Genomic DNA, 27,655 nt, shown 5'->3' with positions numbered 1-27,655 from the left:
GTTTCATAAAGGTACAGGTGGTAATGATGAGGCTATAACTTTTTCATTCGAAATATCTAAATGGTGTATATTTCAAATCTAAAATTTCACAAAGATTATGAGAAAAATAATAAGCTTTCTTCTGATGTCAAAATTTTTATAGAATAAAGTGGGGGGATGTGGCTGTTGATCTGGTCACACACCTTTAATGTGCCAATGGATGAAGATAATAACGACAAAATCTGATATTTACGATGAAAAAGGTAAGGTAAGGTGAAGTCATGCCGGCGCAACACTCACCTGTCAAAGTGCCCAACTCCTTTTCCTTTGCATTAACTTATTGTTGGGGAGTTTGCCACTCCTCCTGTATGACAAGTCTGTTTTACATTCCTAGCATTATATTATGCCGGTACCCATTTTACACCTAATTGGAGAGATTGTCACTTTAAGGCATGATGTGACACACTTTTGGGACTTGAATCAAGCAACTAATGCAATACTGTAAAGGTTCGCCTAATAGCGCACATGGGCTCATTTGCCTTGGGGTAAATTTCATGTACAAATAGAGAGTTCCCTCCTCTGAAAATCCCAACAAGAATTAAGGGTATGTGCCCTTATTTGCTGGTTGGATTTTTACGGGAGGGCACTTTCAGATTGTGCCTAAAACTCCAGTTAGGTCAAGGGAGCCCATAGTGCCATTAGGCGAATCTTTACGGTATCTTCCTTGCTTCTCTCACCTGGAATGGGAATGATCTTTTTGAATCTAATTCTGACTGTATCCAAAACAGGAGGCAAATACTTGTCAAATAGAATGGTAAGATTGGCTCTTTCAGATTGAACCTCACGAGTGTCTATCCAACTGGTCACAACTCTGCAGATTCAAACAAAATTACACACACAGATTAATGGGGTGGGTTTTATAGGATGCATATTAACATTTGGATTAGAGTGGGATTAATACATACATATGATATATAACAGCATTTGTGAATTTTTATTAAACCTGGGTGAATCATTAAATGTCAGACACTGTTCTCCCATGATGCCCAGGGTAGGGTGTGCAGACAGCTGGGAGTTGCCATGATCGGAACTGGCTGCAAGGTCTTTGTCATTCTCTACACCTTCCCCGCAATTCAAAATTATGCAGTAATGGAGGGAGCAGAAAATAAAGTTTACTCTATGCCTCTAAAGTATTATTCAGATTTCCTTTTACAAATTAAGCGTACTGCTAGCCGTCCAGCGCGTATTATTTTGCACATGGTTCAATGCACACGCTTGACGTCGCGCACGTATACGCGATGGTTAATATGTAAAAGGAAATCTGAATAATACTTTACCAGGAATTAGACCAGGGACCTCTTGCACCAGAGTCAAGGACCTTAACCACTGGACCATGTTGCTCTCAACATTTGTGATTGATCAAGAGCCAGTCCAAAATAATGATAATGCACAGCCTACTGGTCAGAATGACAATCATAGGAAAAAGTTTTGGCTGTCAGTTTGATAAGTAAATGTCACAGAAACAAATAGGTATATATTTTTCAATTATTATTTTCCATGACTAACATCTCAGGCAAAAACAAGCATTTATGCATATCCCGTATTTCCTTGAATAGTCGCCCAATCAAATAAACGCCCCCCCCCCCCATCACTTTTTTCAACCAAGATGTTTCAAAAATGCTGATATTTCCATGCTATCTTGTGTAGTAAGCTTACCAAGTTGCTCACATGGTCGATAATAGCAGCAATAATTGGCGAAAATCTGCATCGAAAACCCGGAAGTGAACCAAAAGTCAGTGTTTCTAGTTCATGGTTCGTCATTTTAGCATGACTTTTAAGCTTACCTAATGATTTTAACGGGAATTGTCGTGCCAAAAATTACCTCTAATAAACGCCCCCCCTTTGGAAAATGCAATGCCCCCAGGGGTGTTTATTCAAGGAAATACGGTAAACTGATGAATGGTCCCTTAATTAGATCTGTATGGTGGTCACATAGAACAGGTTAGGGTTAGGATTATTAAATTGTGGATCCTGATTTGTACTTTGTACAGTTTGAAAAAGGGTCAGGATTAGAAAAAAAGGATTGCTAAAAGAATGTGCACTTACGGATTCCATCCTAAATCAGTAGGATTAACATACAAGATACCAGCTCTAGATACAGTGGCAGGAGTGGCCGTCTTCAGATGACTGATCTCAAATAAAAGACGCATAGTTGGTGTCAGCGGAATGCGCTCGTTGCTAGCCAATGTCAGCACCTGCAAATCAGGAAACACATGAATTCAAGACTCTGCTTGCTTTCAAAACATTTGACTAGATGGAAATGTACATGTATTAACATTTTCATGACTACAAATAGAAAATATGTGGTAACACAGAGCTGTAAAATGCACGCAGGGTCTTAGCTAGAATTTTACAAGTGCCCCTCATTTTCATAAAAACCTGCCTGTCCAAAATTTGACCCTGAAAACATAAACCAGGCCCTCTGCCCCTTCTGGGCGATTCAGTCAGTTCAAATAGCTATTGCTATAGCCTCGATTTATATGATTTATCTGTCTGGTCTTGTTTTGAGTTCTCTGCACTTATTCAAGCATTATTTTTAGAATTTAGCATTATGTCACAAGCATTAATTTTGCCTGTCCCAGAAGCAAACTGCCTGTCCAAAATGATGGGTGGACGCCTGGATGGATAACACCCTGAATGGGCATAGCAATTTTGGACTTCAATGACTGTGCATGTTTGCTTTTAATCTCCATCATATTCATTTATTACTCTGACCTCTACTCCCTCCTTTCCCTTCCTATTTCCTCTCACTTTTCCCTACCTCCCAAGGAACTCTCTCCTCTTTCTCTTTAGTCCTTAGGTAATTAGTCCTTACCTTATTGTCAACCCTAAACAGCATTGATTGATTTAATCCTCATGGAATGTACCTACCATCCCATGTTCCTCTTCCCCCTTCAATCCCTCTCCCCTACATCCCGTAGGTCCTTACCTTATTGTCATCCATAACAGTGTTGATTGATTCAATCCACATAGGATCTACATAACCATCACATGTTCCTCTTTCCCTCCCCTCCAATCCCTCTCCGCTACATCCCTTAACACCTTACCTTATTGTCATCCATGACAATATTGAGTGATTCAATCCACATAGGATCTACATAACCATCCCATGTTCCTCTTTCCCTCCCCTCCAATCCCTCTCCCCTACATCCCTTAACACCTTACCTTATTGTCATCCATAACAGTGTTGAGTGATTCAATCCACATAGGATCAATATCTCCATCCAAAACAATCCACTTGGGTCCATCATGAGATATGTTGCTCATGTCTCGCATGATCACAGAGAACAAACCTGCAAGTGAATCCAAGAAACGAGTCTTAAAAGCTTAGAACAACTCTTTAAAGAGTAACCATTATTTCTTAAGCAGATAAGGGGAATCTCAGTGTGTATCATTGGACCTACTATATATGATACTCTGTAGACAAAGGCCAGTCTATGTGTATTAGTGTTAATAGTTTTATCCAGATGATGAAGTCAGAGCTAATCCTGACAAAATCCTGAGAGTTTCATACACATCTGACAGAAAACCTGTTGAAACCCTAAATCTATATAACAGTGTTTAAAATGTAGTTCTAATTGTATTTTGGAATTGAAATGACAGCTTTGTCCACAAAGACATGCTTCAGTTTCAGTTTGAATACCAGGCTCACTAGAGGGCACCAACTCAAGTTCAAAGAAACATCAACCAGGCTAAATAGTTACAAGAAATCCTTCTTTCCAGCCACATCCAAGATGTGGAATAGTTTGCTTGTATCTGTTGTCAGCTTAGGGATTTTCAAAAATAGTGTTACGGAGCATATCACAGGAAATAGGAGTCAAAATTAATTTGTATCCTCCATTCGACTGATAGGTCAACGTTGGTTTAGATGCGTTGCAGCAGCACTGTTACTGACAAAACCACATTGAGATTGAGATTGAGATGAGACAGTTTCCAGTTCAGGATTTTGCACAAAAAGTATGTTGAAATATCATCATCCAATTCCAGACATCTCCGAAATTTTTCTTTTTTATGGCCCAATTTCCTGAATTCCAGCAATTTCCTGCAAAGTTACATCTCTGTTAGGTTACAGTTAGGATGACTCACCATCTTTCCATTCTCTGGTAGCTGGGTTAATGATACCAAACAACTCATTGTTGGTAACAGCCTTGGGATTGAGATCCACGAGGACAGGTTTGCGTTTCAGGTTGGCATACGTCTTGTTCAATGTCTTCAATACCTGGGGAGGAAAATTATAAAATCAAAACTTTTAAGCATTTTAAAGGTTTGCATTACATTTTTTTAGAATCAAGAGAGACTTGACAAAAGACTAAACTTGTTCACTGTATTTTGTTCCAGGTACATTTCTAATGTTTTTAACAAAGAGGTAAAACAACAGTAGAAATTTTAATTGAATGAACATAGCCTGGCATAGCGTTTACAATTTTTCACGTACACTGCGCGATGTACGCCAGTGTGTGGGGGTGTGCGTGCGTAACCTGGAACTGAATCCAACCATGCTAACTCACTTGTGATTGGTAAGTATTGTATCCAAGGTTGTGTGTTTGCGTTGTAGTTTGAAATATGTGATATACGATCATGGTTGGATCAAGTACAGCTGTTGAAAGCTGTGTTCATTTAATTGAAATTACTACTGTAGAGAGTCTGGGTTCCCAATAGTCCATCAAGTAACACTACGATAAATCCATCATTATTGGATTGTAATGGATGGTGACTGAAATAATGTATCAATGTCATTAATCAACAAAAAGGCCGGACACAAAGGCCCAAACTTGGCAGCTTTAAGCTTCAAAGTTATAAAGGTTTGCATGTGTAGTGTTTAACTGATGTTATCAACACAACACATTAAAGACCGCAAAAAGTCCAGATTTTTTCCTGGGCTTATTTGTTCTTCCTTGTAATCTTGCTTTTGCTGGCGTGCCGTTTGTAGTTTGCATTAATTTGCTATTTGACACACCTATCAAATCAATTAATTTTAAACTTTCCTTGAACTTAGAGATTATACCATAAAAACTTGATAGTTAGCATACATGCTTACTATTGATCGCTTTTGAAAACATGAAAAATCCGGCGCTTTACCAAGTGAGCTAATGGGGTTGAGACACAAATTTGGAGGTTTACTTGTTCGTATATAGCTATGTGTATCGACGATTTGCTCAAAACCCTTTACACTTTTGTGGATGGGGCACTTCATGTTGGCATGTTTTAAAAGCGTTTGATAGTACGCAAACTATGCTAACTATCGAGTTTTTACGGTATTATTTCTTGCCAACCTACCTGGCTTTTGCCAGTTCCTGCATTGCCAATAACAAATACAGAATGTCTGACTGCTAGTAACTCCTCCAACTGCACAACTTTCAGAATGAAATTGTCTTCCGCTTGAAGCTTCAGATCTAGCGTTGACTGCTTCACAACCTTCTCAAAATCCATATCACGACGACGTGGTACGTCCAATGCAGGGAACAGATCACCGATGAGACCCATGAAGATTGGCATGTCATCAAAGACAATCTTGGGTGTGTTGAAATCACGCAGGGCACGCATGAGCACCTGGTCTTCTGGACGGTCAGGGTCACCGCGCTTGAGTGCACCTGCCACTACAAGTACAGACTTGATGGCGCGTAGACCCCAATCATAATGGTCCTGAATGAAAAAGTGAAGATCACTTGTTAACTTTATAGTGTAACTTCTTAAGCAACATAAATACTATGATTCAAAGCTTGCAAAGGATTTTAAATCCAATACGGGATGCCATTTTCCCCTTCCCTCCCCCTGACTCAAACTCAAAATCAAATTAAGCTTGAGAAAATTTGAGATGCTCGGAACTTTCAAAACTAACATTCTGAAATGCATAATGAAATATCTTCACTAATATAAAATGTTAATCATACAATTCTTCCAACAAACGCTTTAAAAAAAAATTGGGAACAAAAATAAATTGGCCAATTTCTCCGAGGAGTATGGGTTTCAAAATGATTGCCTTAAACTTGTTACATATTAGCACTGGATAAAGTGTACACAGAGAAGTGAGAATTAAAAAACATCATTCAAACAGCAAGATTTTACCTGTTTTGAAAGCAGTTCCTTGCAGAGCGTGTACAGTGTGATGAACTTCCTAGCCAGAAGTCTTGCATCCAAGAAGCCTTCAGCCACCAACATAATCTCACAAATCAACTCAAAGTCAGGGACAACCATGGCACAAGGTCTGCAATACAAATGATATACTAGTGAATAAGTGCACACTGTGGCCACACGAGCTAGTAGAACCTAAAATATGTTTCTTTCTGTGTTTAAAGACCAACATTGGGCTATTCCATTTAAAATCCACACTGCCCCTGTGGAAGATTTAGCTAAAGTCTTCCACAGAGGGAGTGTGAGCTTCAAATAGAATAGACAGTTGGGTAACTTCCATCTGCAATTGTCACTCCAGTTGTGAAAGATATAGCTAAAGCCATTATACAGGGGGAGTATGGGTTTTGAAATGGTTAACTCTGACCAATTACATTTGAAAAACATACTCCCCCTGTGGAAGATATTTCCAAAATCTTCCACAGGGGTAGTGTGGATTTCAACTGGAATAGCCCATTACAGTAGTTGTCCTTCCTTACCTAAAGAGTGCTTTGAGATTCTCTGGTAGTTCAGTCCTACCAGCATATCCTGACTTTATAATTATAAAGATCCCAACCATATGTACCATCTTGATTGCATAACAAAATCATAGCAATGTGGGGTTTTAGCATGAAACACATCATTTTATTCTTACCTAAACAGTGCTTTGAGATTCTCTGGTAGTTCAGTCCTACCAGCATAGCCTGGGTTCATGGTGATGAATATCCCAACCGTAGGTACCATCTTGATCTCCTCACCAAGGAAGTTGAACCGCTCTTTCTTGTCTCGGATGGCATCTTGCACACATTTCACCTGAAACATTTGCATAATATTCAAGATTCAGTGAATAGACTGATGGATGGTAATAGTTTATGCATAAAATTATATCATACAAATGAGAATTTGCCACTTATAGCAATCATTTTCAACGGAACACAACTTTACCCAAGTTCATAAATATCTAATATTTTCATTTACAATTACATGTCAACATATAAAATGTGACAAGAAAATATATTATCAAGCTCACCTGTACTGCCACCACTGAGAGCACTTCTACTGAGATACGGTTGAACTCATCAAAACATCCCCATGCTCCAGTCTGAGACAGGCCCTTATAGATGTTACCACAGGACTGTGGAAAAGAACAATACACAAATCAGTTAATTTATGTGAATGACCTCATCAAATCATCCCCAAGATGAGGTCAACACAAGGGCACGGGATTGGGAGATACTAGTGACATGTATTATATCAAAATACCATTCTAAAGTAAACCACTAGGAATGAGATGAACACCAATCAAACCGGAGCCTTAACCGGAGATTTAATCCCTTGCTTTTTATGTTCACTCAGTATTTTTGATTTAGTGCTTAACGGGTTGGTCTAAAGATCAAAGGTAACCAGTTTGGATCCAACTGAGTACACATGTTGGGTTTGATTTTTTTCAACATTTCTGTGTGCTGGCCACAGAGGATACAAAATTGCACAAATGTTGATGCTATCAAAATATTTAGTGGATATGCGCCAACTCCTAATCTTTGCTTTACCTTGTAGTCCATCTGTTCCGAGCAGTTGAAGACATACACCATGATTCCCAGTGCACGTCCTAAATCTTTGGTGGTTTCTGTCTTGCCTGTCCCAGCTGGCCCAGCGGGGGCGCCACTCATCACCAAGTGAAGCGATTGTGTCAGGGTGATGTAACATCTGAAATAGGAAGATTGTATTTTGCTTTAATTTGAAGTAAGTGATTTAGAAACCATAAATTTAAAAAAAAACAATCAACTTTGTATGCCTATTAATCAATCATTCCCATTTGGTGAAAAATAAACTAACAATCCAGACGGTTGAATGTTTTGTTATTATCATCTGATGACATCACTATCATAGCTAATTTGATTACCCTTGTACATTTGCAAAAATTCTTTGATGTGTTTGATATAGTTAATAAATGTTTGCTCGAGAGATTGGACACAATAATGTGCTGAATCTTGATGGTGTCCAATGCACTTGCCCCCTTCAGGCTCATGCACTGGATGCATCCACATTACAGCACACCTGCATTATTGAGTCCAATTTCTCTCTCTCAACAAGTGACACACATTAATATTAACTTATAAATGGAGCTCTTTGGCAAAAACAATTTTGTACTGAAATTGCTTTAAGCTTACCTATCTGTAAGTGGAGTAATCACAAGTCTTGCTGTGTTCCCAAGATATTCATATGAGTACTTGAACTGCGCATCACAGATATTAGCAAAACAATCCTTTTTCTCCTCATCCCATCTATGCCTAAGCTGACTCAGCCAATGGAAGGCTTGGGCATTCTCAACCTTCTTTGTCACCATGCTGGCTACGACGTCACGGGCGTGTACATCGATGGTACAGATGGTCATGATCTTCTGACGGTCACCTTTGCTGAGTTTGCCAATCAGCATGTTGATGAGTGTGTTGAGTTGTTGAACCTATATGGACCGGATGAAACAAGATTTAGAAGCATTTTGTAAATGGGCTATTCTAGTTGAAATCCAAACACCCCTATGGAAGACATGGCCTTAATCTCCCACACAGGGGGTGTAGATTTCAGATGGAGTCACCCATTCATGTCTTCTGTAGGGGGTGAATGGATTTCAACTGGAATAGCCCTACGGATATTAAGAAGATTTAACCACATATTTTGTATGTGTACACTTTTTTAACTTTAAACGGCCCATTCAGCAAATTTTGGCCCAAAAGGTGAACTAAAATAAAATCACATATAATTTAGCCCAAATAATAAACTGGAATAGCCCAATATATAAGCAAGTCACTGTTTTTTTAAAGAATTGTTTAAAGTTTCATTTGACCAAAAATTTAGAAGTCATTTTGTTCAATAATATTCTCGACTAATCTCAGCTGCTTAGGTATCATTTAAAATGTTTACTTTTTCCCATTTCACATGAATTACACCTAGGATGCAACTTATTCCATGCAGATGATGCAGTGATCTGTTATGGCCTGCATTACCTGTAGAAAATGTTGGAATTGCAGTACATGTGAAAGATTTGATAGCCAATTTTAATGCAACATACTGCAAATGCTGTGAAATGTAAACAGGCCTTACTTCACAGTAAGAATTTCACTTGATTGAACACAACATGACGAATGCCTGCGAACACTTGATTGGTTGGTATTTCCGATGACTTTTGGTTAGATCAATATTTCTGCTCAACCCACATTTTTTTGTCATTTGAAATACGACTGCATTTGTGTACTGTTGTGTTCATGCAAATGACACTCTCACAGTAATATGATAGCTCATTAAAAAGCATTGAAAATATTGAACTATTCTGGTAACATTGCTTCATAAGAATAAAATCTTATATATAGCCTATATGGTTTGTAGCCAAAACTTACTTGTTTCTTATTGTAGTCCTTGACTGCATTCTCATGACCTTCTTCTAACCTAGCGAATGCGATGTTGACCTCTGTAGTCCACCAGATCTGTGTCGTTGCCAAGGCAACCTGAGCAGGGTAATCAGTCAGCCACTGTTCCCTTGGTTTCTCTTCATAGGCTACGACAGATTCTGCAAACGTGGCACGGACTGTGTCTCGCATGGTGTCCATGAGTTTGTTGAGCCATGCTTCCACCTGATGGCCATGAAGGATATAGGAAGTATTTAGAAAACTATTAAAGTAATATTTCAGGATTCTTTTTTCTTCTTTCATTTTATTCTCCACCAACTGACGCACATCAGGCATGACATACGAGGATGTACAAAGGTTGTCAGGAGGTATTACAAGAAATTATGGTATATAGTCCTTATACCTTTCTCGAGTTGGTAAAGTAAAATCAAATTGTGAGATACTGTTAATTTTTGTAGGAATCTGCTACGCTAGCTGGATTCCTTGCATTATTTCCTTTCTGAAAATGTATACATTTCTATACTTACTATATCTATAATTACTGATTCGAGAAAGGTATACAGACTATAAGTAAATTGTCACAAATTCTAATATATATTGATAGGTCTCATTTGGGCGAAAAATAGTTATACAAATAGCAAAAGTTAGGGAATAAACCAAAATTTTGATGACGTCCTATAAACGAAAGCATTTTCGTTAGGAGGCTGACCCGTTCCCCTCCCTGAAACGTAAGTGTGAAATGTTGACAATTCCAACACGAACAAATCAACTTTGGCTAAAGATATTTTAACTACTCTTTCAACAAACATAATCTTTTTAATGCCTCCCCTAACAAAAGGACTTACGTTTTAGTAGGACGTTCTCAAACTTTGGCTTATTATCACTTTACAGTAATTAACTTTTGTACATATTATTTTTAAATATATAGATATACATAATATATTACCTGGCCCACACACTCGCAGGGTTCCTTGAAGTCAACATACTCGCCCTCACTGCTGTACATGCCAAGAGCAACCTTGGTGTCATTTTCTTCTGAATCTTGTTCAAACTTCAACTTGGCCATATTATCAAACAATTTGCCCAGGTGACGTTGAACCTACAAAAAGTAAGAGGATATAGGAATATGTATGGATGGAGTTACTCAACTAAATATGGGGTGTCATTCAAAAGAGAGGTAGTAGTAGTTTGGTTGAGCAATAGTAAATCTTCAGATTCATGAGATCTATGTTAACTTAGACAGACCGGGTGCTACAATAACACAATTTGTACATTATGCAGGGATGTGGCAAGAAACTTTCAACATCCCCCCGGCACATACCCGCTATGAACAAAAATGTTTGCCATTATTTGAGACTAGATTTCGTGGTTCTCGGGTTGGGTGGGTCTTGTGACTATCTGTAATTACCCAACACCCGTTACCCATATATAGGCCTACTTGCCCTGACCTTTTAAACTACTATGATATACGTCTCTCAATGATCAAGACCCAATCACCTGCACGATTAACCACACTGTAATGCTTTCCGATGCTCGCACTGCGCCCGTCGGTACTCCGCGCGCTACGCGATAGCGCACCGAGCGCACGCGATATGCACCGCGCGCACGCGATATGCACCGCGAACACGCATTAGCGACAGAGGGACGGACTGACGGACGGACACGCCATGATTAGTATTATGATACATGATAACAGGCTACAAGATTGACATTGACATTGACATTGCTATCACACTGTAAGGAAAAGAGTACATATTGGCCTGTTAGCTCTGTAAGATATTCCCAACTTTCTCTTATTTTTAAAATGACATTTTTGAAAATGGGTGACCACCAACTAAAACTGGGGAGCTTCTGCTAGATTTTGGTGTTGCAGTAAAAGAATATATTTTTTAATCCAACAAGCTCAATGACCAACAAGATGAAACAATCTTAAATGAGACACCCCAAGGTAAGTGCTAGTTTAGTTAGTGTAAAAAGATGATGAAAAGGGGATATGACATATGGTATTTTCAAGAGTGCTGCTATAAACAGGAGTGTTCTATCCACTGATAATGTACAAGTGCAAATATGTTTCTTCATTAAAATAAATACCATCATTAAAAGATGGGGGTGATAAGTTTCTCACCAGTTAAAAATAATACACTTGCTGTATAATATAAATTACATCTTTTGCAATAAATGTGTATGCAATAAGCCCAATCGCTATTGTAACTTTTTTTGGACACTTTGACCTCTGACATATCGGGGGATATTGCTGTAATTATTATTAATTTATTTATTATTGTCATAATATTATCTCCAAAAAAAATATTTAAATAAATAATTTGTTGAATAATAATGGGGTTTTTTGGGGGTTTGTTTTTATTCTTGTAAAACATTTTAGATTATATTTTGTACGCACAAAAAACAATTTTTCTGAATTTTCACATTAGGTCAGAGGGCAAAGTGTCCCAAAACTGCAAAAACTGTCCCACAATGCATTGCAAACTTCCAATGCCGATTTGGCTTATTTATTTGTCTTACCTTTGATGGGTTGGTTCCATTGGAGAGTATGTCCAGCAGATCAGATGAAGATACAAAATAGAATCTTGGGAAAGCCAGGCGCTTGGTTTCCAGATACTCTGCCAAAGCTTTCTCACATATTGTCAAACTGCAGATGAAAAGTAACAAACCTAAGATGAACAGGATACTTTTACACAGTTGGTAGTTAGTGGACTGGTACATCACCTATTTTCTAATGACATCTGATACAAAAATCATCTCATTCACCAATCCAAGCAGTTAAGCAACAAATTTTGCTTTGATAATTGGTTTAAAATCATTTAACACTGCTTTGTTTCATAAAATGCATATATCACAGTATTAAATGAGCTTAAAAGTTTGTACAGAACATAAAGTTACATTACACAAACTAAATTTAAGAACATAAGACATTTCTACAAGATTCATCTCAACAAATGTATATAGAATTTTTTGTGAAATCAGTGGCTTATGTCTCTTCCAGGAAATTCTATGTGTTGACAAAAACACACATCTACACCTAAAGACAGTTTATTTTTACATCTTTGCAAAAGATTCATTAAATCTGTAGATGTTACTGACAAGACTGAGCTGAAGACACTTTCTATAGGTAAACTTATATTAATTTAGTTGCCATAGTAACTCCATAAAAATGACCAGAATAGACATTCATGAATCATAACTGTAAAAAAAAAGTTTAAGATTTTAAAAATGATCTAAATTAAATAAATTAGAACCCAAACATTACCTTTGTTGTAGTGCCTCTAGCTTGTCATGTAAGCCACTCTTGTTGGTTGCCTCTACAACATTAGGTGTCTTCTCAATGTCGTACAAAAGCTCCTTGAAATCCGTATCAATGTTATCAAATCTCTTGGAATCTTCCGGCAGCTGACTTCGAATATCCTCCGACCCAATGAAGATGCTCTCAAGATGTGACCATGTTCTTTGGACTTCAAACCATATGGAGATGACAGAATCTGCTGTAGACAGCTTCTTCTGCCAACCAGATACTTCTTCCAGGAAATGGGCAATGTATTTGGAGGTCATCAAATTCTGCAGTTGGACCTGGATGAGTTTTGTTTAAAATCAAAAAAAAAATAAATGAGTGTGTTGTTGGTCATCTTACACAGATTGAAATATTGGGCTATTTCAGTGAAAATAAATACACCTCCTGTAGAATACATTGATTTTAATCTCCCACACAGGAAGTGTGAATTTCAAACAGAGTCACACATTCATGTAACCATCTAAAATTCACACTCCCTGTGTGAGAGATGAAGTTCATGCCTTCAATAGGATGTGTATGGATGTTTAACTGCTTGCAGTTGAGAAAAAAAATTCCCAATATTTCCTTAATTTTTCAATATCTTAAATTCTGAAATATTTCTACAAATGAGTTCAACATATTTTCCACAGGGAACTTACAAAAGTCACTGCTTTACTCAGGCAAGACTTTATAAATAACTGCTGCCACCCAAAATATTAGGATTAGAGTTTGGATTTAGGGTTAGGGTTACATTTAAAAATTAGGGGTTAGGATTAGGGTTAGGATTAGGTTAAGGATACGGTTACCAGGTGGTAACTGTAGAATTATCGATAGAAACGATAACAACTGTGGACACGTAATCATACATTGTGTTCATGTCATGTGTTTATTACGGTAAAAGCAATATGGCTGCTTGTATAGTAATGTGATGTTAAGGAGGCTGTGTACTGTAGTAAAAGTGCAATATCTTTGTAATTATTCGCACAAGACATATAAAAGTATACATTTTTATAAAGGCAAGACATCAATAAATCTTAATATAAATACAGATTTGGGGTAAAAACAACAATTATGAAGAAAATCACAAAAAGTGAGTTTTTGGCAATATTTGTTAGGTACATCATAACAAAAAACACTCTTTCCAAAATATTTCATTTTGTTTTTAGCTCAATCTTGAGGCTCCATTCCAAAAACGTTTTTTTGATTTTTTTGATATTGGCCTTATTGTTTGAGATATTGACCATATAAGGCATCAAATTGAACTTTTTAAATTCACAAACGCCTATTTGCACAAAATGATGCCTAAAATCGGAAATAGACCAAAATATAAAAAAATGAGAAAACCTTTTCTTGAGTCGATCATGCTTTTTACGATGATCATATTTTCTTACCTATAGATGCTGTATTTATTGAGTTATCGTGTACCTAAATCGTCATTTTACCGAGAAAATGAACATTGAAATAATGGCCGTTGAAGTTTAAAGTGGTCACATTTTGCACTTTCATCGAATCTCACAGGAGAATGCGGCAGTTTTCGCTTTTGTACCTTATATTACGTGAATATCGGGTAAATCCACAGCCCCTTGAGAAGTTTGAGCGAAATCCATTCATAACTTGATATTTAAATCGGGGAAAGAACTTGAAAAAACCCACATTTTATCAGCTAAAACGGAGCCATTTGACCACTAGGTTTTTGTGAAATCAGTGCTTCCGTGGTGTTTCCATAAGATGCGCCACGATGCAGATAAGCGTCAGCGTATATGCGTAGCGTATTTGTGCGTTAACAAATTGCGCGATACGCAACGCGATGCGTTGTTGCGCGCGTGTACCCTTGCTGGTTCAACAAAGAATTTCTTTCCTTTTCAATTTCAAACACGAGTGGAATAGTGAAATATAATCCGTAAAATATTGCAGTTGGAGTTTACAAATCTGGATTTTCATTCCTTGTATTTATAAAAAACATAACAAAGTACAAACATATCAAAAAAACCTCAATTTTGCGAAAGAAACAATGTCTAGAGTACACAGCTGCCTTAAAGAGACCTTTTGAACTAAATGTGTGCTATTCACTATCCTAAAATTGCTCCAAACTGCAAAAGAATGTTACCTGGTTATCCTCGAGTGTCTCTATCAACTCCTCATCTGATTTCAGGAGTGGCACCCCAGTCCTTGGATGTTTCTCGTATTCAAATTCCATCCCTGACCACGTAGTGTTTAACTCCTTCAAGACTTTTTCCATGCCCATCTCTTTGACAGCCTTGTCAACGATGCCTCGCACCTCATCCTCAAAGTTGTGCAGGTTGAGCGCGAGTAGATCAGCAAGGGTTGTGGATTCGTTCATATCAAACCTCACCTGTAATAGGAATCAATGGTAAGAGGTTAACGACTGCGTCAGTTATTTTGAGGGTATTATGAAAAATCTAAACATTTTGCTTTGGAACCAAGGAATATCCTGAGGGGCCAAGCTCCGAACGATATTCCAAGGGTGGTTATATTCAAATGAGTATATCTCGAGTTTGGTAAAAGTATATACAACAATTCTTTTTAATTTACAGGTTCAGGTTCTCCTCTTTTCAATGATATTATTATTTTACAGTGGATTTTTATAGATTTTGTACAAAAGCGCAACGAGAATGTTTCTTCATTATAAATCAGCCTGTATTGCCTCACTAGCTTATGAACTGATGGAACATGGTGCTTGAAGAAACTTTGTAGTCACCTGCTCCACGGCCGAATGAAATGAATGGTGGCAAATCATACCTTTGTAGCATTCATAAGCTGCTGCCAATGTCTTTCCCTAATGGCAGGGTTTTGCAATTCGCTCACAGCTCTCAGTGACGTCAACATGTTCTTGACGGTGGACTCCAACCCACCGTACGCATCCCATGCTCTCATCTCTTTGTCCAGGCTCCTGATGTCCTTGGCAAACTTCTTGCAGTCCATGTCCATCTGTTCCACATCGATTGCTTGCCAAAGCGTCTTCTCCCAGTCTTCTATACTGGATTTGACGATGGTGATCATATCCCACAGGATCTTCAGCTGACGAACCTTAAAGATCAAGGAATGTTGAAGATGGTTTGTATTAAATGTGACCAACTTTGACAGGTTTATATAGACAAAGGTCATAGGTCAAATTACAATAGATCAAACAGGACAATACATGTACATTCAGAGTATAAAGGGGGTGGCCACAAGGTGGATTTACATCATCCAACTATAGAGACATCTTTGGGAATTTTCTTTTTACAAAAATGACAATAAGCATTAATTTTAAGAAAAGTCCTCAAAATGTTATCTGCCTTAACCCCCTGAGCACTACCTGCCGATCTATCATTGCCTCTGATTGGTCAATTACATGATATCTTCATTTTAATCACCAATCAGAATGGAGATTTGCAAATAATTCACCCCAATTTTATTGTGTGGTGAAATTATTCTATCAATGTTGCTGATTGGTCCAATTGATAATGAAAACTTCTTTTTGACCAATAGGCAGGTAGTTCTCATGGGGTTAAACAAACTTACCTCTTTTCTGCAAGCTTTGAGTTGTTTATAGTCGGGCAAGCTGACCTCAAAGAGTGCAGCCGATTCCTTCAGCGACACCATCTCCTCTTCCATCTTTGTAATAAAAGCATGCTGCTTATCGAGACATGGATACGGATTGGTGGAATCAAAGATGAATGGAGCCTCTTTGCGGAATTGCTCCCTGAATTCATGCTGCTTGACATCATCCCTGAGCACTACCTGCCGATCTATCATTGCCTCTGATTGGTCAATTACATGATATCTTCATTTTAATCACCAATCAGAATGGAGCTTTGCAAATAATTCACCCCAATTTTATTGTGTGGTGAAATTATTCTATCAATGTTGCTGATTGGTCCAATTGATAATGAAAACTTCTTTTTGACCAATAGGCAGGTAGTTCTCATGGGGTTAAACAAACTTACCTCTTTTCTGCAAGCTTTGAGTTGTTTATAGTCGGGCAAGCTGACCTCAAAGAGTGCAGCCGATTCCTTCAGCGACACCATCTCTTCTTCCATCTTTGTAATAAAAGCATGCTGCTTATCGAGACATGGATACGGATTGGTGGAATCAAAGATGAATGGTGCTTTCTTGCGGAATTGCTCCCTGAATTCATGCTGCTTGACATCAAATGATGTGCTCTTGCGACGAATGATGGCGACCTCGTTGGCTTGTAAGGGCGCTACTTGTTGTTTGACTGTTACTGAAGCTTTCTTGGTATTGTTCCACTGTTCTGGTAATTCCTGCAAATTATACGACATGCATGATATACTGTTGAATAGCAGTCTAAATGTTTAAAATACTGGCTGGAACCACTTTTGAGCGAAATCAAACAATACTGCAATCCCTATCATAAGAATAGGGATGTGCGATAAAATATCAAAATTTACACTTATTTTTGCATTTCAAACCATAGAGGTGGTTGATAGAATGTTAAGGGTATCACAAATGTTGGCATCAATCGAGACGAACCCTTTGTGTAAAGCCACAATTTTTCCATGTTACAAAATTCAAATTCCGTGTTACAAATTGGACGATTCCGTGATTTTCCGTTTTACATTATAAAGCACTGAAAAGTGAATACAAACATGTTTTTAAAAGTGTAATTTGTCTATGTAGCTTTTTACCATAGTCTCCCCTCAACATCCCCATTAAAATTAAGCATCATCAATTGTCTTGTGTGTACTTCCGATAGCTGTATCGGCCAGAATCTTGCATCGTAGACCTAGAATAAATGCTAGAATGGATTGTTTAATGGTTGATTACTGCTAAATTATCACTTTTCTTTGTTTTCTTTTCCAAATCAACACAAAAGTTAGACATTTTACACAATTTTTCATTATTTTGTGAAATTTTCAAATTTACGTGAGCAAACCCCGAATTCTGTGAATTTTTCCGTATCACAGAGAAATTGTGGCTTTACCTTTGTGTATTTGCTGTGAATACTCTCTGCCTCTCCTGCATACTCAATGGGAAATGTAAAAGTAATAGAATTTGCCATTTTCTTATGACCTAAACACATTCCAATTAGCCTAAAATGATGCCAAAACTCCTTGAAAGCAGCAACTTATGGGGTTTTGACACCCTTTCATTGAGTTGTAAAGCAGCAACTTATGGGGTTTTGACACCCTTTCATTGAGTTGTAAAGCAGCAACTTATGGGATTTTGACACCCTTTCATTGAGTTGTAAAGCAGCAACTTATGGGGTTTTGACACCCTTTCATTGAGTTGTAAAGCAGCAACTTATGGGGTTTTGACACCCTTTCATTGAGTTGTATGAATATTCCAACATAAAGAGGAGAGCGTGGCCTAGCGGTTAAGGCGTTGGACTGTGAATCCAAGGGTCAAGGGTTCGAATCCTGGGTCCACCTGAGCTCGGCTGGCTCTTTGTGTCCTTGAGCAAGACACTTCACTCTACTTGCTTAGTGCTTCGTAGAGCACTTTAAGCTGTCGGTCCCGTGTACATGCATATTTTCTCACATTAATGTAGTGTGCAGGTTAAAGAACGTCACAGGCTATTCGAAAAGAGCAGGGGATCATCCCGGTACTGTTGACTGTACTTCAAAAATACACTCATCTACTCTAGGTTCCAGAGTAAAAAATAAGTGCAGCTTGTCTGTACGCAGTGCGATAATACTCATACATATGAGGGAGGCACTTATAAGGAAGAAGAAGAAGAAGAAAGTACCTAAAAGGAAGTGGTAATATGTTGACAAATTTATTTTGATTTATTTTCAAATGTTGTTTGGCAAAAACAAGTTTCTTCAATTGGTTTTGACAAATCAAAAACTCTTTAAAGTCTTTATTTTTGTGGCCTAATAATTGCCAACTCACCTGTAACTGAGTGTGGACCTCCTCTGACATTTCTTGTTCATAAGTCTTCAGCAATTCAATAGTCTGCTTAAGTGGCTCAAACATCTCATCAGTGGAATCCTGTCTGTCCTTGACCGCCAGCAGATGGCCCATGCAGTCCACCAGACCATCGTAATCGCCATCCTCAACATCCTGTCTCAAACCTTCATCAGTCACTTTGATGAACTCCTTCAGCTCACTCAAACTATAAGAACAGAATAGTAAATTGTTTGGTTGATATTTAGCTCAAAATGATGCCCGGCACCCTCTGGAGGATTTGAGTGAATAGGAGGGTACAGGAATGTATGGCTGAAAAGGGTTGAATTACCAGGCTTTTATGTTTGAATGGTTGCAATATTGCAAAAATTGGTTTAGAGAAGCATGCATTTTCAAAGTTTTACACTAATTTGAAATGTACTGATTTTCATTATCATGTAACAACATTTATCATAGAAATTTCATAATTTTTCGGCAAAAGAAGCCTAATTTTAGTCAGAAATCATTTTAAAATCTAGATAATAATTAGCATATTTAGGGCATTGGTTTTTTTTTTCACTATATTTGGTATAATTTGGGAATTAGCTTTTAGAATCCCACTCCTAGAAGCAGATCCCACCCAAAATAAAATTAAGCACCCCCAAGACAGCACCTCATATTGACCATTTGAGTGCTACACTTGATATTTTTATCTTTAAGTTTTTGAGATTGACCATAGAGGTGACTCAGACAAATATTTATATTGTTCTTGACACAGGGGGCCTAAAATTGATCCTTGTGGAACATCACTAATCATACCTGTTAGTAACATGGTCTATAAGATGCTGTTTGAACATGAAGCTCCATTTCTTGATGATGTTAAGTAAGGCTTGCTTGAATGGTTTACCATCAACTCGGAACCAGTTATCAAATGTTGCAACTGGTTGTACAGCGTCGACTTCTGTGTAGATCGTCTCATACGAGTCAACCTGAATAAATAAAAAATAATAATAATTTTGGTTTAAGCTTACTCATAAAATACCATGTTTTTGTTTTCAGCCACATTATTTTCAGCTTTCTTGAAGTTAAAGGCCATATTATACTAAGCAATCACTGTTTTATAACACAATTTCTACCGCTTATCGGAAAAGTGATTGCCGATATCTGATCAATAAGTCACTAGCACACACTGACATCGCCTGGCTAATAATTATTTGGTGCAGCAGAGACATTAAAACGAATACACGGGATCGATACACGTGAATTGCTATGCACGATTTTGATATCAGACGAAAATCTTCGGATACTGGGTTCGAAAATGATGAATTTCTGCCGTAAATGAATTTTTCTCAAGAAACCAGATGTGGTCTCATACACTTGAAAATACGTGTTGAACAGATATTATAGTCGTTAGCGTGCGCTTTGAAAATTGGCCGTGCGCTTTGAACTCGAAATTTCACCAAAACTATCAATTTTATATTGCGTTGGTCCTGTATATGGACTACAGCGCCCAGCAGGCTATAGCGGCACTCACGATCACTCAAGTGGAGAGAGTATAACCATTGACCGCAATGTCGTATACAAGCTTGCTCACAGAGCGAAAAATCAATTACCCGTCTTTTGTCAGTAGCCTTAGTCAGGTCACTTCGCTAATAATATGCATCTCATAAGGTCCGAATAAAATGACCTTTCGTGGCTGTGGATTCAACCTACCATGGCGATTTCTACTATGAAGATATCGGGGCGATGTCACTGTGTAGCATGCCCTAGCGTCAAATCACAACCGGTTGACTTGATGGCAACTTTGTGGCTATGTTACTAGTTGCAACTGGACACTGGTAGCTACTGTGAAAACGCTAAATGTTAAGCCTTTAATTACTAGCGATTATCGCTCACTGTGACTGATAGTATGATATGCCCTTAGAAATGAAATAGCAACATTTGCACAGTATTTTTTGTGGGATCTGAGAGCACACACAAGTCACACAAAATTGCATTCTAAATACCTGTCCTTCTGATATCAAATAATTTCGATTTTTTGACATTCGTGCTATAATACAAATTTTATGGCAAATTATTAAAAATTGATATTTTTGGACATTTAACAGTCCTTGAAGTAAACTTAACACCATTGAAGTATTGAAGATATACATTGTTTTCCCCAAAAGACCTCAAATTTGTATGTCCTTTGGAAAAAAAAATGCAAATTATTATTTTCAATACGAAAGGTCAAAATGGTCACATTCCACTGCAGACGATATGTTTCAAAATTTCTTTTAAAAATTAAAACAAATTAAGAATTGTACATTTTCATGATCATATTTGGAATCCACAGCATGAAAAAATGCATTAAAATGAGTACAAACAAGCCTAGAATTAGTTCAGTAGTTTGAGATAGCTCTTGATATTTTGAGAAAATATCTCAAAACTTGGATGTTGAAGCCTACGCCTAGCATGCAGAGCAATAAATCACGCATTCTTTCCACTCACCTGTTCCTTGAATTGATCCAGCGTAGGCGGACACTCTGGAACTCCTTCCTCAGCATGGGCTTCAATCTCCTCTGTCGTCAACACGTGATTATAGAGCAAGAATTGACGCATAAATTCCTTCCTGTCATCCACCCACAGATAGGCGTAGTTGTCAAAGGAATTACGGTATTCTTGGGCTTTGCTCATGATGGTCTGCACACGGTCCATCAGTTCTTGACGCATTTCAGAGAGTTCCATCATTTCCTCAAGGTCAGTCTGCCATTTTATGGTGATGAATGGGTGAAAAAAAGATTAATTTAGAGCATGTTTCATAAATTTGATGGCCATGGTGGTCTAATTTACCCCGGGGTGTGCTGCTCAGAATTTGAAAGTGGACTCATCAATATACCAATTTTCAAAAAATTTGGATCCAACAATATACCAAAAATCAAAATTTTCAGCCAAATGTAACACAAATTTTCTTATAGTTTTTACAACATTTTCCCCAAATCTTGGAGAAATGTCAAACATTTTGGCACAATGAGGTAAAATTAGGATATTTTCTAAAAAAAGAAACAAGACAATTTTGAAAAAAAGACCCTTCCATATACCAAAATTGGCCTAGAAAAGGGGCCATTGATATACCAAAAGGCTGAGAGTGCTACCCATGTTTGCGACATGTCCCCTATATATGGTAATTTGGACTGAGTACCCCCTGGGAATTTACCCCATTCTGGATACAACTCAGTAAGTACAATGGGCTATTGCAGTTGAAATCCATAAACCTATGGAACACATGCCCTTACTAATTTCCCATACAGGGAGTGTGAATTTCAAATTGGATTATCTGAATGGGTGACTTCATTTAAAATCTACACCCCCTGTGTGGGAGATTATGGTCATTTCTGTCAAAGGGGTTGTATGGATTTCAACGGGAATGATCCAATAGGCCAAAAGCCATAGGAGCAAGTATATAGCGTGCCATTTTTGTGTGCATTTTCTCATTGCAACAAACAACAAGTTTTCCATTTTCCACTGCTATTCTCAGTTCTCCCGAGATTTTCTGATCAAATGGTTTTCTTTCTTGTGCCTTTGTTCTTCGTCTTGAAGTTTTGTCGCCTGAAAAAAAGCTGCTGAATTTGTCACATTGGGTCATGCAATACATCAAGTTATAAACAGGGTCTTCATTTTTCCAAACAGGATCCAGTAGTATTTAGGAGCTAAATTACACAGACTGTCTTTCAGTCCCAACAATCAAAGACAACTAACTTTAAGTTAAGAAATATTGCTTAATCGTGAGTTGATTTGTTTCCCCAACCCCCAAATAAATATGTTACTTCACTTCAAATCATCAAAAATATATTCCCTACCCTCTCACCTGATAATATATTCCCTACCCTCTCACCTGATAATATATTCCCTACCCTCTCACCTGATAATATATTCCCTACCCTCTCACCTGATAATATATTCCCTATCCTCTCACCTGATAATATATTCCCTACCCTCTCACCTGATAATATATTCCCTACCCTCTCACCTGATAATATATTCCCTACCCTCTCACCTGATAATATATTCCCTACCCTCTCACCTGATAATATATTCCCTACCCTCTCACCTGATAATATATTCCCTACCCTCTCACCTGATAATATATTCCCTACCCTCTCACCTGATAATGTTGTGTGCCATTGTGTTCTGCCAGTCTCTTCACCAACGACGCCATCTTGTAGATGTCGCTAATAAGCATCTCAACTAAATCATACAAACCATCAGAGACTCCATAATCCAATGATGGTACAAACGTCATATCTGGTACCTGCAAATAAAATAAAATTATAATTGGTGTGAAGAATGTGATCAAGTTTATTTGATTGTATTATAACTGATGATATACAGACTATTGACTAATAACAGGCAAAGTCCTGGCATCATCTGTTAATGAGGGCCAATTGTTCTGAGCAGTGTGAAGGACAACACAAATACCACATATTCTATTGCATCATGGGAAGGCACGCAATGCTGGCAATGATTTGTAGACACACAAGATCGAAAGATAGGCCCTCGTGACTATGCGATAATTCTCAGCATATAAAGTACAGGGACTTTGCCTGTTTGTGAATGGTCTATATCTTAATCTATGGATTCTATGATTTTGAGAGGTTACAAGATCAATATAAGATTCATGAAAAAAGCCAAAAAAGAAATCGGAAACATTTTGGGCATTTTTCTCAAATGATCAACTCAATTATCTTTTGGTGAACTTCATGTATCTCACAAACATGGATGAACATTCATGTTTATTTCTCACATGCACCTGCTGGTAGACATTAAAGGATCAGGGAAAAACAAATTGAAAAGTTCCTTTGACAATTGATAAGCTGTCCATAGCAGTTGTTTTATATAAATTTGACATTCTTGCATCATACCTGTAATTCCATCCTTGCTTCAAACAATGGAATCCTACAAACTTTAGAATCTGTGTTTTCCAGCAGGTAGTGCAGACTACAATAGATACAGTTGAAGAAGCCATCGACCACCATATCATCCAGGTAATCCACATAGGCTTTCCATGTGTCAGTAGATTCATCCGCTTTAAACAGTCCCATGTTTTCCTGTTGATGTGATTGTGAAAGAAAAAAGAAACCATATGTCAAAGGTCATGATATTGGTTTAAATGAAATATTTCATTTGCAAATCATACACAGAAAAACCTTATATATCTTTTAAAGTTCACTTGCACACTATGCATGATATTACAATAACCACAAATACACCAATACACCTTACTCTTGATTTCAGAAAATTGAGGAACTAATTTTGCCCAAATAAAGAGTCTGCAAGACTTGGACAAATTTGACATATTGTTCACAATAAAAACACTGACAGTTAAGTCCAATTTTGATATTTATACGCTGATATTCCTATACACAGTTTGCATGTATAAGGCCTAAAAAATTGTTTGATTGGCGCAACATAATAAAAAATTAGGGTAGGTAGGTAGGTAGGGTTTTAAATTTGTTTTACTTTTAAAGCTGTAAATTGCATTTGATAAAGGCCTTGCAAATTCTTTTCTTTTTTTTTTAAAGTTAATTTAATTTAATTCTTTTCTTTTTTTAAAAAAAAAAAATAAGTCAGGGTCAGGCCTACTTTTAGGATCGGGCCTACTTTTAGGGTTGGGCCTACTTTTAGGGTCGGTCAGATTACGCCAATCCTGTGCCTAATGAGTTGAAAATGATTCAAATTTGATTTCACTTGGCTACCTACCTCGGCAAGTCCATGTATCTTCACGCCAGAAGAAGTTATCTCCCCATATCGTTTGTTCAATCGTTCTTTCCTGTCGTCCAATCCCAGTAAGGCATTCTCCTTCATCTCCTTCCTCTCAAACAATGACTTCTGAGCCCACGTCTCCATGATCTTCTTAATCATATCCACATTGTCTTTAGCTTGCTGGACCCTCTTCTCCAAATCTCGCACCTGATCCCGTATCTGTTGAATGTAATCCCACACGCCGTCACCGTTCCAGTTGAGATGTTTTTCGGCCCTTTCCAGGTTTCTATCAATGTCCTCTAACTGTCCCTCTATAAGGGGAAATTCTACTTCTAAGACAGTTGTGCGTATTTTGTTGTACCAAGCGACCGTCAGGTCTAGGTTGGCAACGTATTTGCGTAGTGTTTCATGTTTTGCGTAGATTGCGTTGGCACTTTCAGGTATATCTTCCTCTGACCTTATAAGAAGGTATTTGACCTCACGAAGAACAGCTACCAACTATGGAATAAGAACAAGTAAAATAAATAATTTGGTAAATTATGTAGAATTATTTGGATCGGCTGAAGTTATGCTCACATGGCACAAGTCTAAGAACACAAAGCGAAAGTTAAAAACTTAAATATGAACAAACTAAGTCACCTATATCGGACCATTCAGCTTGGGCAAAAAACACAATTAGAAGGATGCAAAGATCCTTGGCAGAGAGCACTGTAAAAAACAGGCATGAGAATTGTTCTTGAAAAAACAACACTGATCATGTTTTTTGCCATTTTCTGTGAATTTGATTCAGAAAGAGGCTGAAAAACACTGAAAACAATAAAAACCATGAAATCTGCTAAAACACTGAAAATTTTCATCCCTGAAAAAAGGACTACAGAGGTAGCAGAAGGAATGGAAACCATGAGAAGGAAAAACCCATTCACCAGAAACTAAAGGAAAATTACTAATTTGCCAAGTCATGATCCACATTTGAAGAATTGAAAGGAATCAAATTGCAACTGGGAAAGTGGATCAGCGAATCATTCTGATGAGGTCAACCAACAGGGTGTTAGCAAGCCAACCGTTCACCCATCATTTCGGACAGGCAGTTTGCTCCTGGGACAGGCAAAATTAAGGCCAGGGACATATGTTTAATCTGAAAATAATGTTTGAATAAGTTCTGTGGACTCAAACTAGTAGCTAGGACTCTGTCAACAAATAAGACAGTAAGGAATCAAATCAACATTGGTTTTTAACAAACAAACTTAATGATTCTGAAATAGCAAGAAAATTACTATAATTTTATTTACTTGTTTATTCTATCATTGGGCTATTCCAGTTGAAATCCACCGTACCCCTGTGGAAGATTTTGGAAATATGTTCCATAGGGGGAGTCTGTTTTTCAAATATAATTGGTCAGGGTTAATCATTTTGAAACTCATACTCCCCCTGTATTATCGCTTTACCTTTATCTTCCACAACTGGAGTGAGTATTTCAAATAGAAGATACCCGAATTGTCTATTTTATTCGAAACTCGTACTCCCTCTGTATAAGACTTTAGCTGAATCTTCCACAAGGGTAGTGTGGATTTTAAATGGAATAGCCCATTTTACATTCCTTTGACTATTTGATTAGAGTGTCCTTATTAGCATGACAACATACCTTGGGGTCAAAGTTGACAGAGATAAGTTTGGTTTCCTTATTTCTAGTGATCAGTGGAAAATTGAGCGTTGTTGAGCAAGTTACGTCCACAGAAGCAACCCATTCCTTGTACACATTCTCTTCATATCTGATAAAGAATAAGTAATGAAGTTGTTATATACATGTACGTACTAGAAGATATTTCCAACAAAAGCAATTCTCGCACCATTAATCAATGAGGAAATTTGCTTACCTGAGCAAATTTAGATGATAAATTGCACATAAAATTTATTACCTATTATCAACACAGACAACATCAAGTTTTAATTCAGAAACCTTTTCCTGAAACACTTAACATACTCTGTTTGTACATTCATAGAAAGACCTTTCAATGAGTTAGGTATAAAACTTCATACTCTACAACTTGTGGTCAAATTCTAATCTATGATTATTGAATGGAGGTTCATGAACTGTGCCAATGGATATTAGAGCATTAAGTCTCATATACATGCAATGTAAATTCTTAAACACTTGAGAATGTTCTTGCAATCTTATTGGTTCTTACCCGTGTGATATGACACGATATCACACACCTTAAGCGCTGCGTGCGTGTCGACGCTGATACTCGTGACGCTTATTTGAACCAATCGGATTGTGCATAGCAACAACAGGACTGATCGATTCTAAGCCCTAGGTAATTCCTTGTAAAATGTAGGTTTGATTTGATTAAAATTTGGTATATACTTATGATTTATTTTTATTGAAATGTTTAAGAATGAGAATAAATGTTTTGTTTTTAGCCGCTGGAGTGCATCTATCGTCTCATATAACACGCGACATCATTATTTTTAGCATTTACTTAAAATAATGATGTCGCCCGTGTTATATGAGACGATAGATGCACTCCAGCGGCTAAAAACAATACCTTTATTCTCTAAATATTTCATTTGAACTTACTTGGATAACAGTGCCATCATCTGCTCATACTTGGCAAATATGCTCTTTGCTGCTTCTGTCTGCATCACTCTGCAAATAGAAGTATAAGGTTCAAGTCATTTAAAAGCTGCACACAGGGCTACGACAACAACTCTGTCCTTATTAGAGTTGCCAGCTTTACACATACAGATCTTATGATAGAAATTCAACTATGGTTTGTATTTAACATACACATATGTCATTACATGTACATTTCATTCAAATACAGTGCACTATCTTTAATACAGACCTTTTTATACAGATCTCTGTTATATGGCTCAAAACATACTTTTAACATCTTTCTTCCTTAATTTTCTATGCAAAAAGCCAATATTTTGTTATCAATGTCAAATTATATATAATTATGTTAACCAGGGGTTCCCCTAAAGCAGCCATTGCTTAGTCCCATCATGACTGGTTAAAACACTCAAACTTGCTGTACCATACATGTACAAACAGTACAATAGTATTTTGAAAGTAGCATCGTGTATTTTATTAAACTTTTTTTTTGTCATGTGATCATATTTTGTAAGTCATGTTGGGTTTGTTATATAGTTGGTAAACACTTTGAGCAACCAATTTAAATTATTTTTTATAAATTATCTAAAACCATAGATACTGAAGATG

At 37.4% G+C, this 27,655-nt stretch overlaps 1 protein-coding gene across 1 annotated transcript in view; it reads right to left on the bottom strand.

Moving 5' to 3' along the window:
• Window positions 1-27,655, bottom strand: part of LOC140150764 (dynein beta chain, ciliary-like) — a 143,069-nt gene that overhangs the window by 55,781 nt on the left and 59,633 nt on the right. The window contains exons 11-35 of the mRNA XM_072172866.1: window positions 27,011-27,079; window positions 26,075-26,201; window positions 24,430-24,930; window positions 23,592-23,777; window positions 22,835-22,981; window positions 21,181-21,435; window positions 19,510-19,679; window positions 18,697-18,919; window positions 16,788-17,105; window positions 15,598-15,885; window positions 14,945-15,190; window positions 12,820-13,136; window positions 12,075-12,201; window positions 10,498-10,650; window positions 9,543-9,776; window positions 8,319-8,611; window positions 7,698-7,854; window positions 7,178-7,282; window positions 6,803-6,960; window positions 6,106-6,244; window positions 5,317-5,682; window positions 4,126-4,258; window positions 3,205-3,332; window positions 2,086-2,234; window positions 717-850 (exon numbers count right to left, since the gene is read on the bottom strand). Of these exons, the coding sequence (XP_072028967.1) occupies window positions 717-850; window positions 2,086-2,234; window positions 3,205-3,332; window positions 4,126-4,258; window positions 5,317-5,682; window positions 6,106-6,244; window positions 6,803-6,960; window positions 7,178-7,282; window positions 7,698-7,854; window positions 8,319-8,611; window positions 9,543-9,776; window positions 10,498-10,650; window positions 12,075-12,201; window positions 12,820-13,136; window positions 14,945-15,190; window positions 15,598-15,885; window positions 16,788-17,105; window positions 18,697-18,919; window positions 19,510-19,679; window positions 21,181-21,435; window positions 22,835-22,981; window positions 23,592-23,777; window positions 24,430-24,930; window positions 26,075-26,201; window positions 27,011-27,079 (5,123 nt within the window). The remainder of the gene's footprint in view (window positions 1-716; window positions 851-2,085; window positions 2,235-3,204; window positions 3,333-4,125; window positions 4,259-5,316; window positions 5,683-6,105; window positions 6,245-6,802; window positions 6,961-7,177; window positions 7,283-7,697; window positions 7,855-8,318; window positions 8,612-9,542; window positions 9,777-10,497; window positions 10,651-12,074; window positions 12,202-12,819; window positions 13,137-14,944; window positions 15,191-15,597; window positions 15,886-16,787; window positions 17,106-18,696; window positions 18,920-19,509; window positions 19,680-21,180; window positions 21,436-22,834; window positions 22,982-23,591; window positions 23,778-24,429; window positions 24,931-26,074; window positions 26,202-27,010; window positions 27,080-27,655) is intronic.

Source organism: Amphiura filiformis, chromosome 4 (genome assembly GCF_039555335.1).
Source record: "Amphiura filiformis chromosome 4, Afil_fr2py, whole genome shotgun sequence".
Taxonomy (NCBI): domain Eukaryota; kingdom Metazoa; phylum Echinodermata; class Ophiuroidea; order Amphilepidida; family Amphiuridae; genus Amphiura; species Amphiura filiformis.
This window is presented reverse-complemented; position numbering and strand designations above follow the sequence as displayed.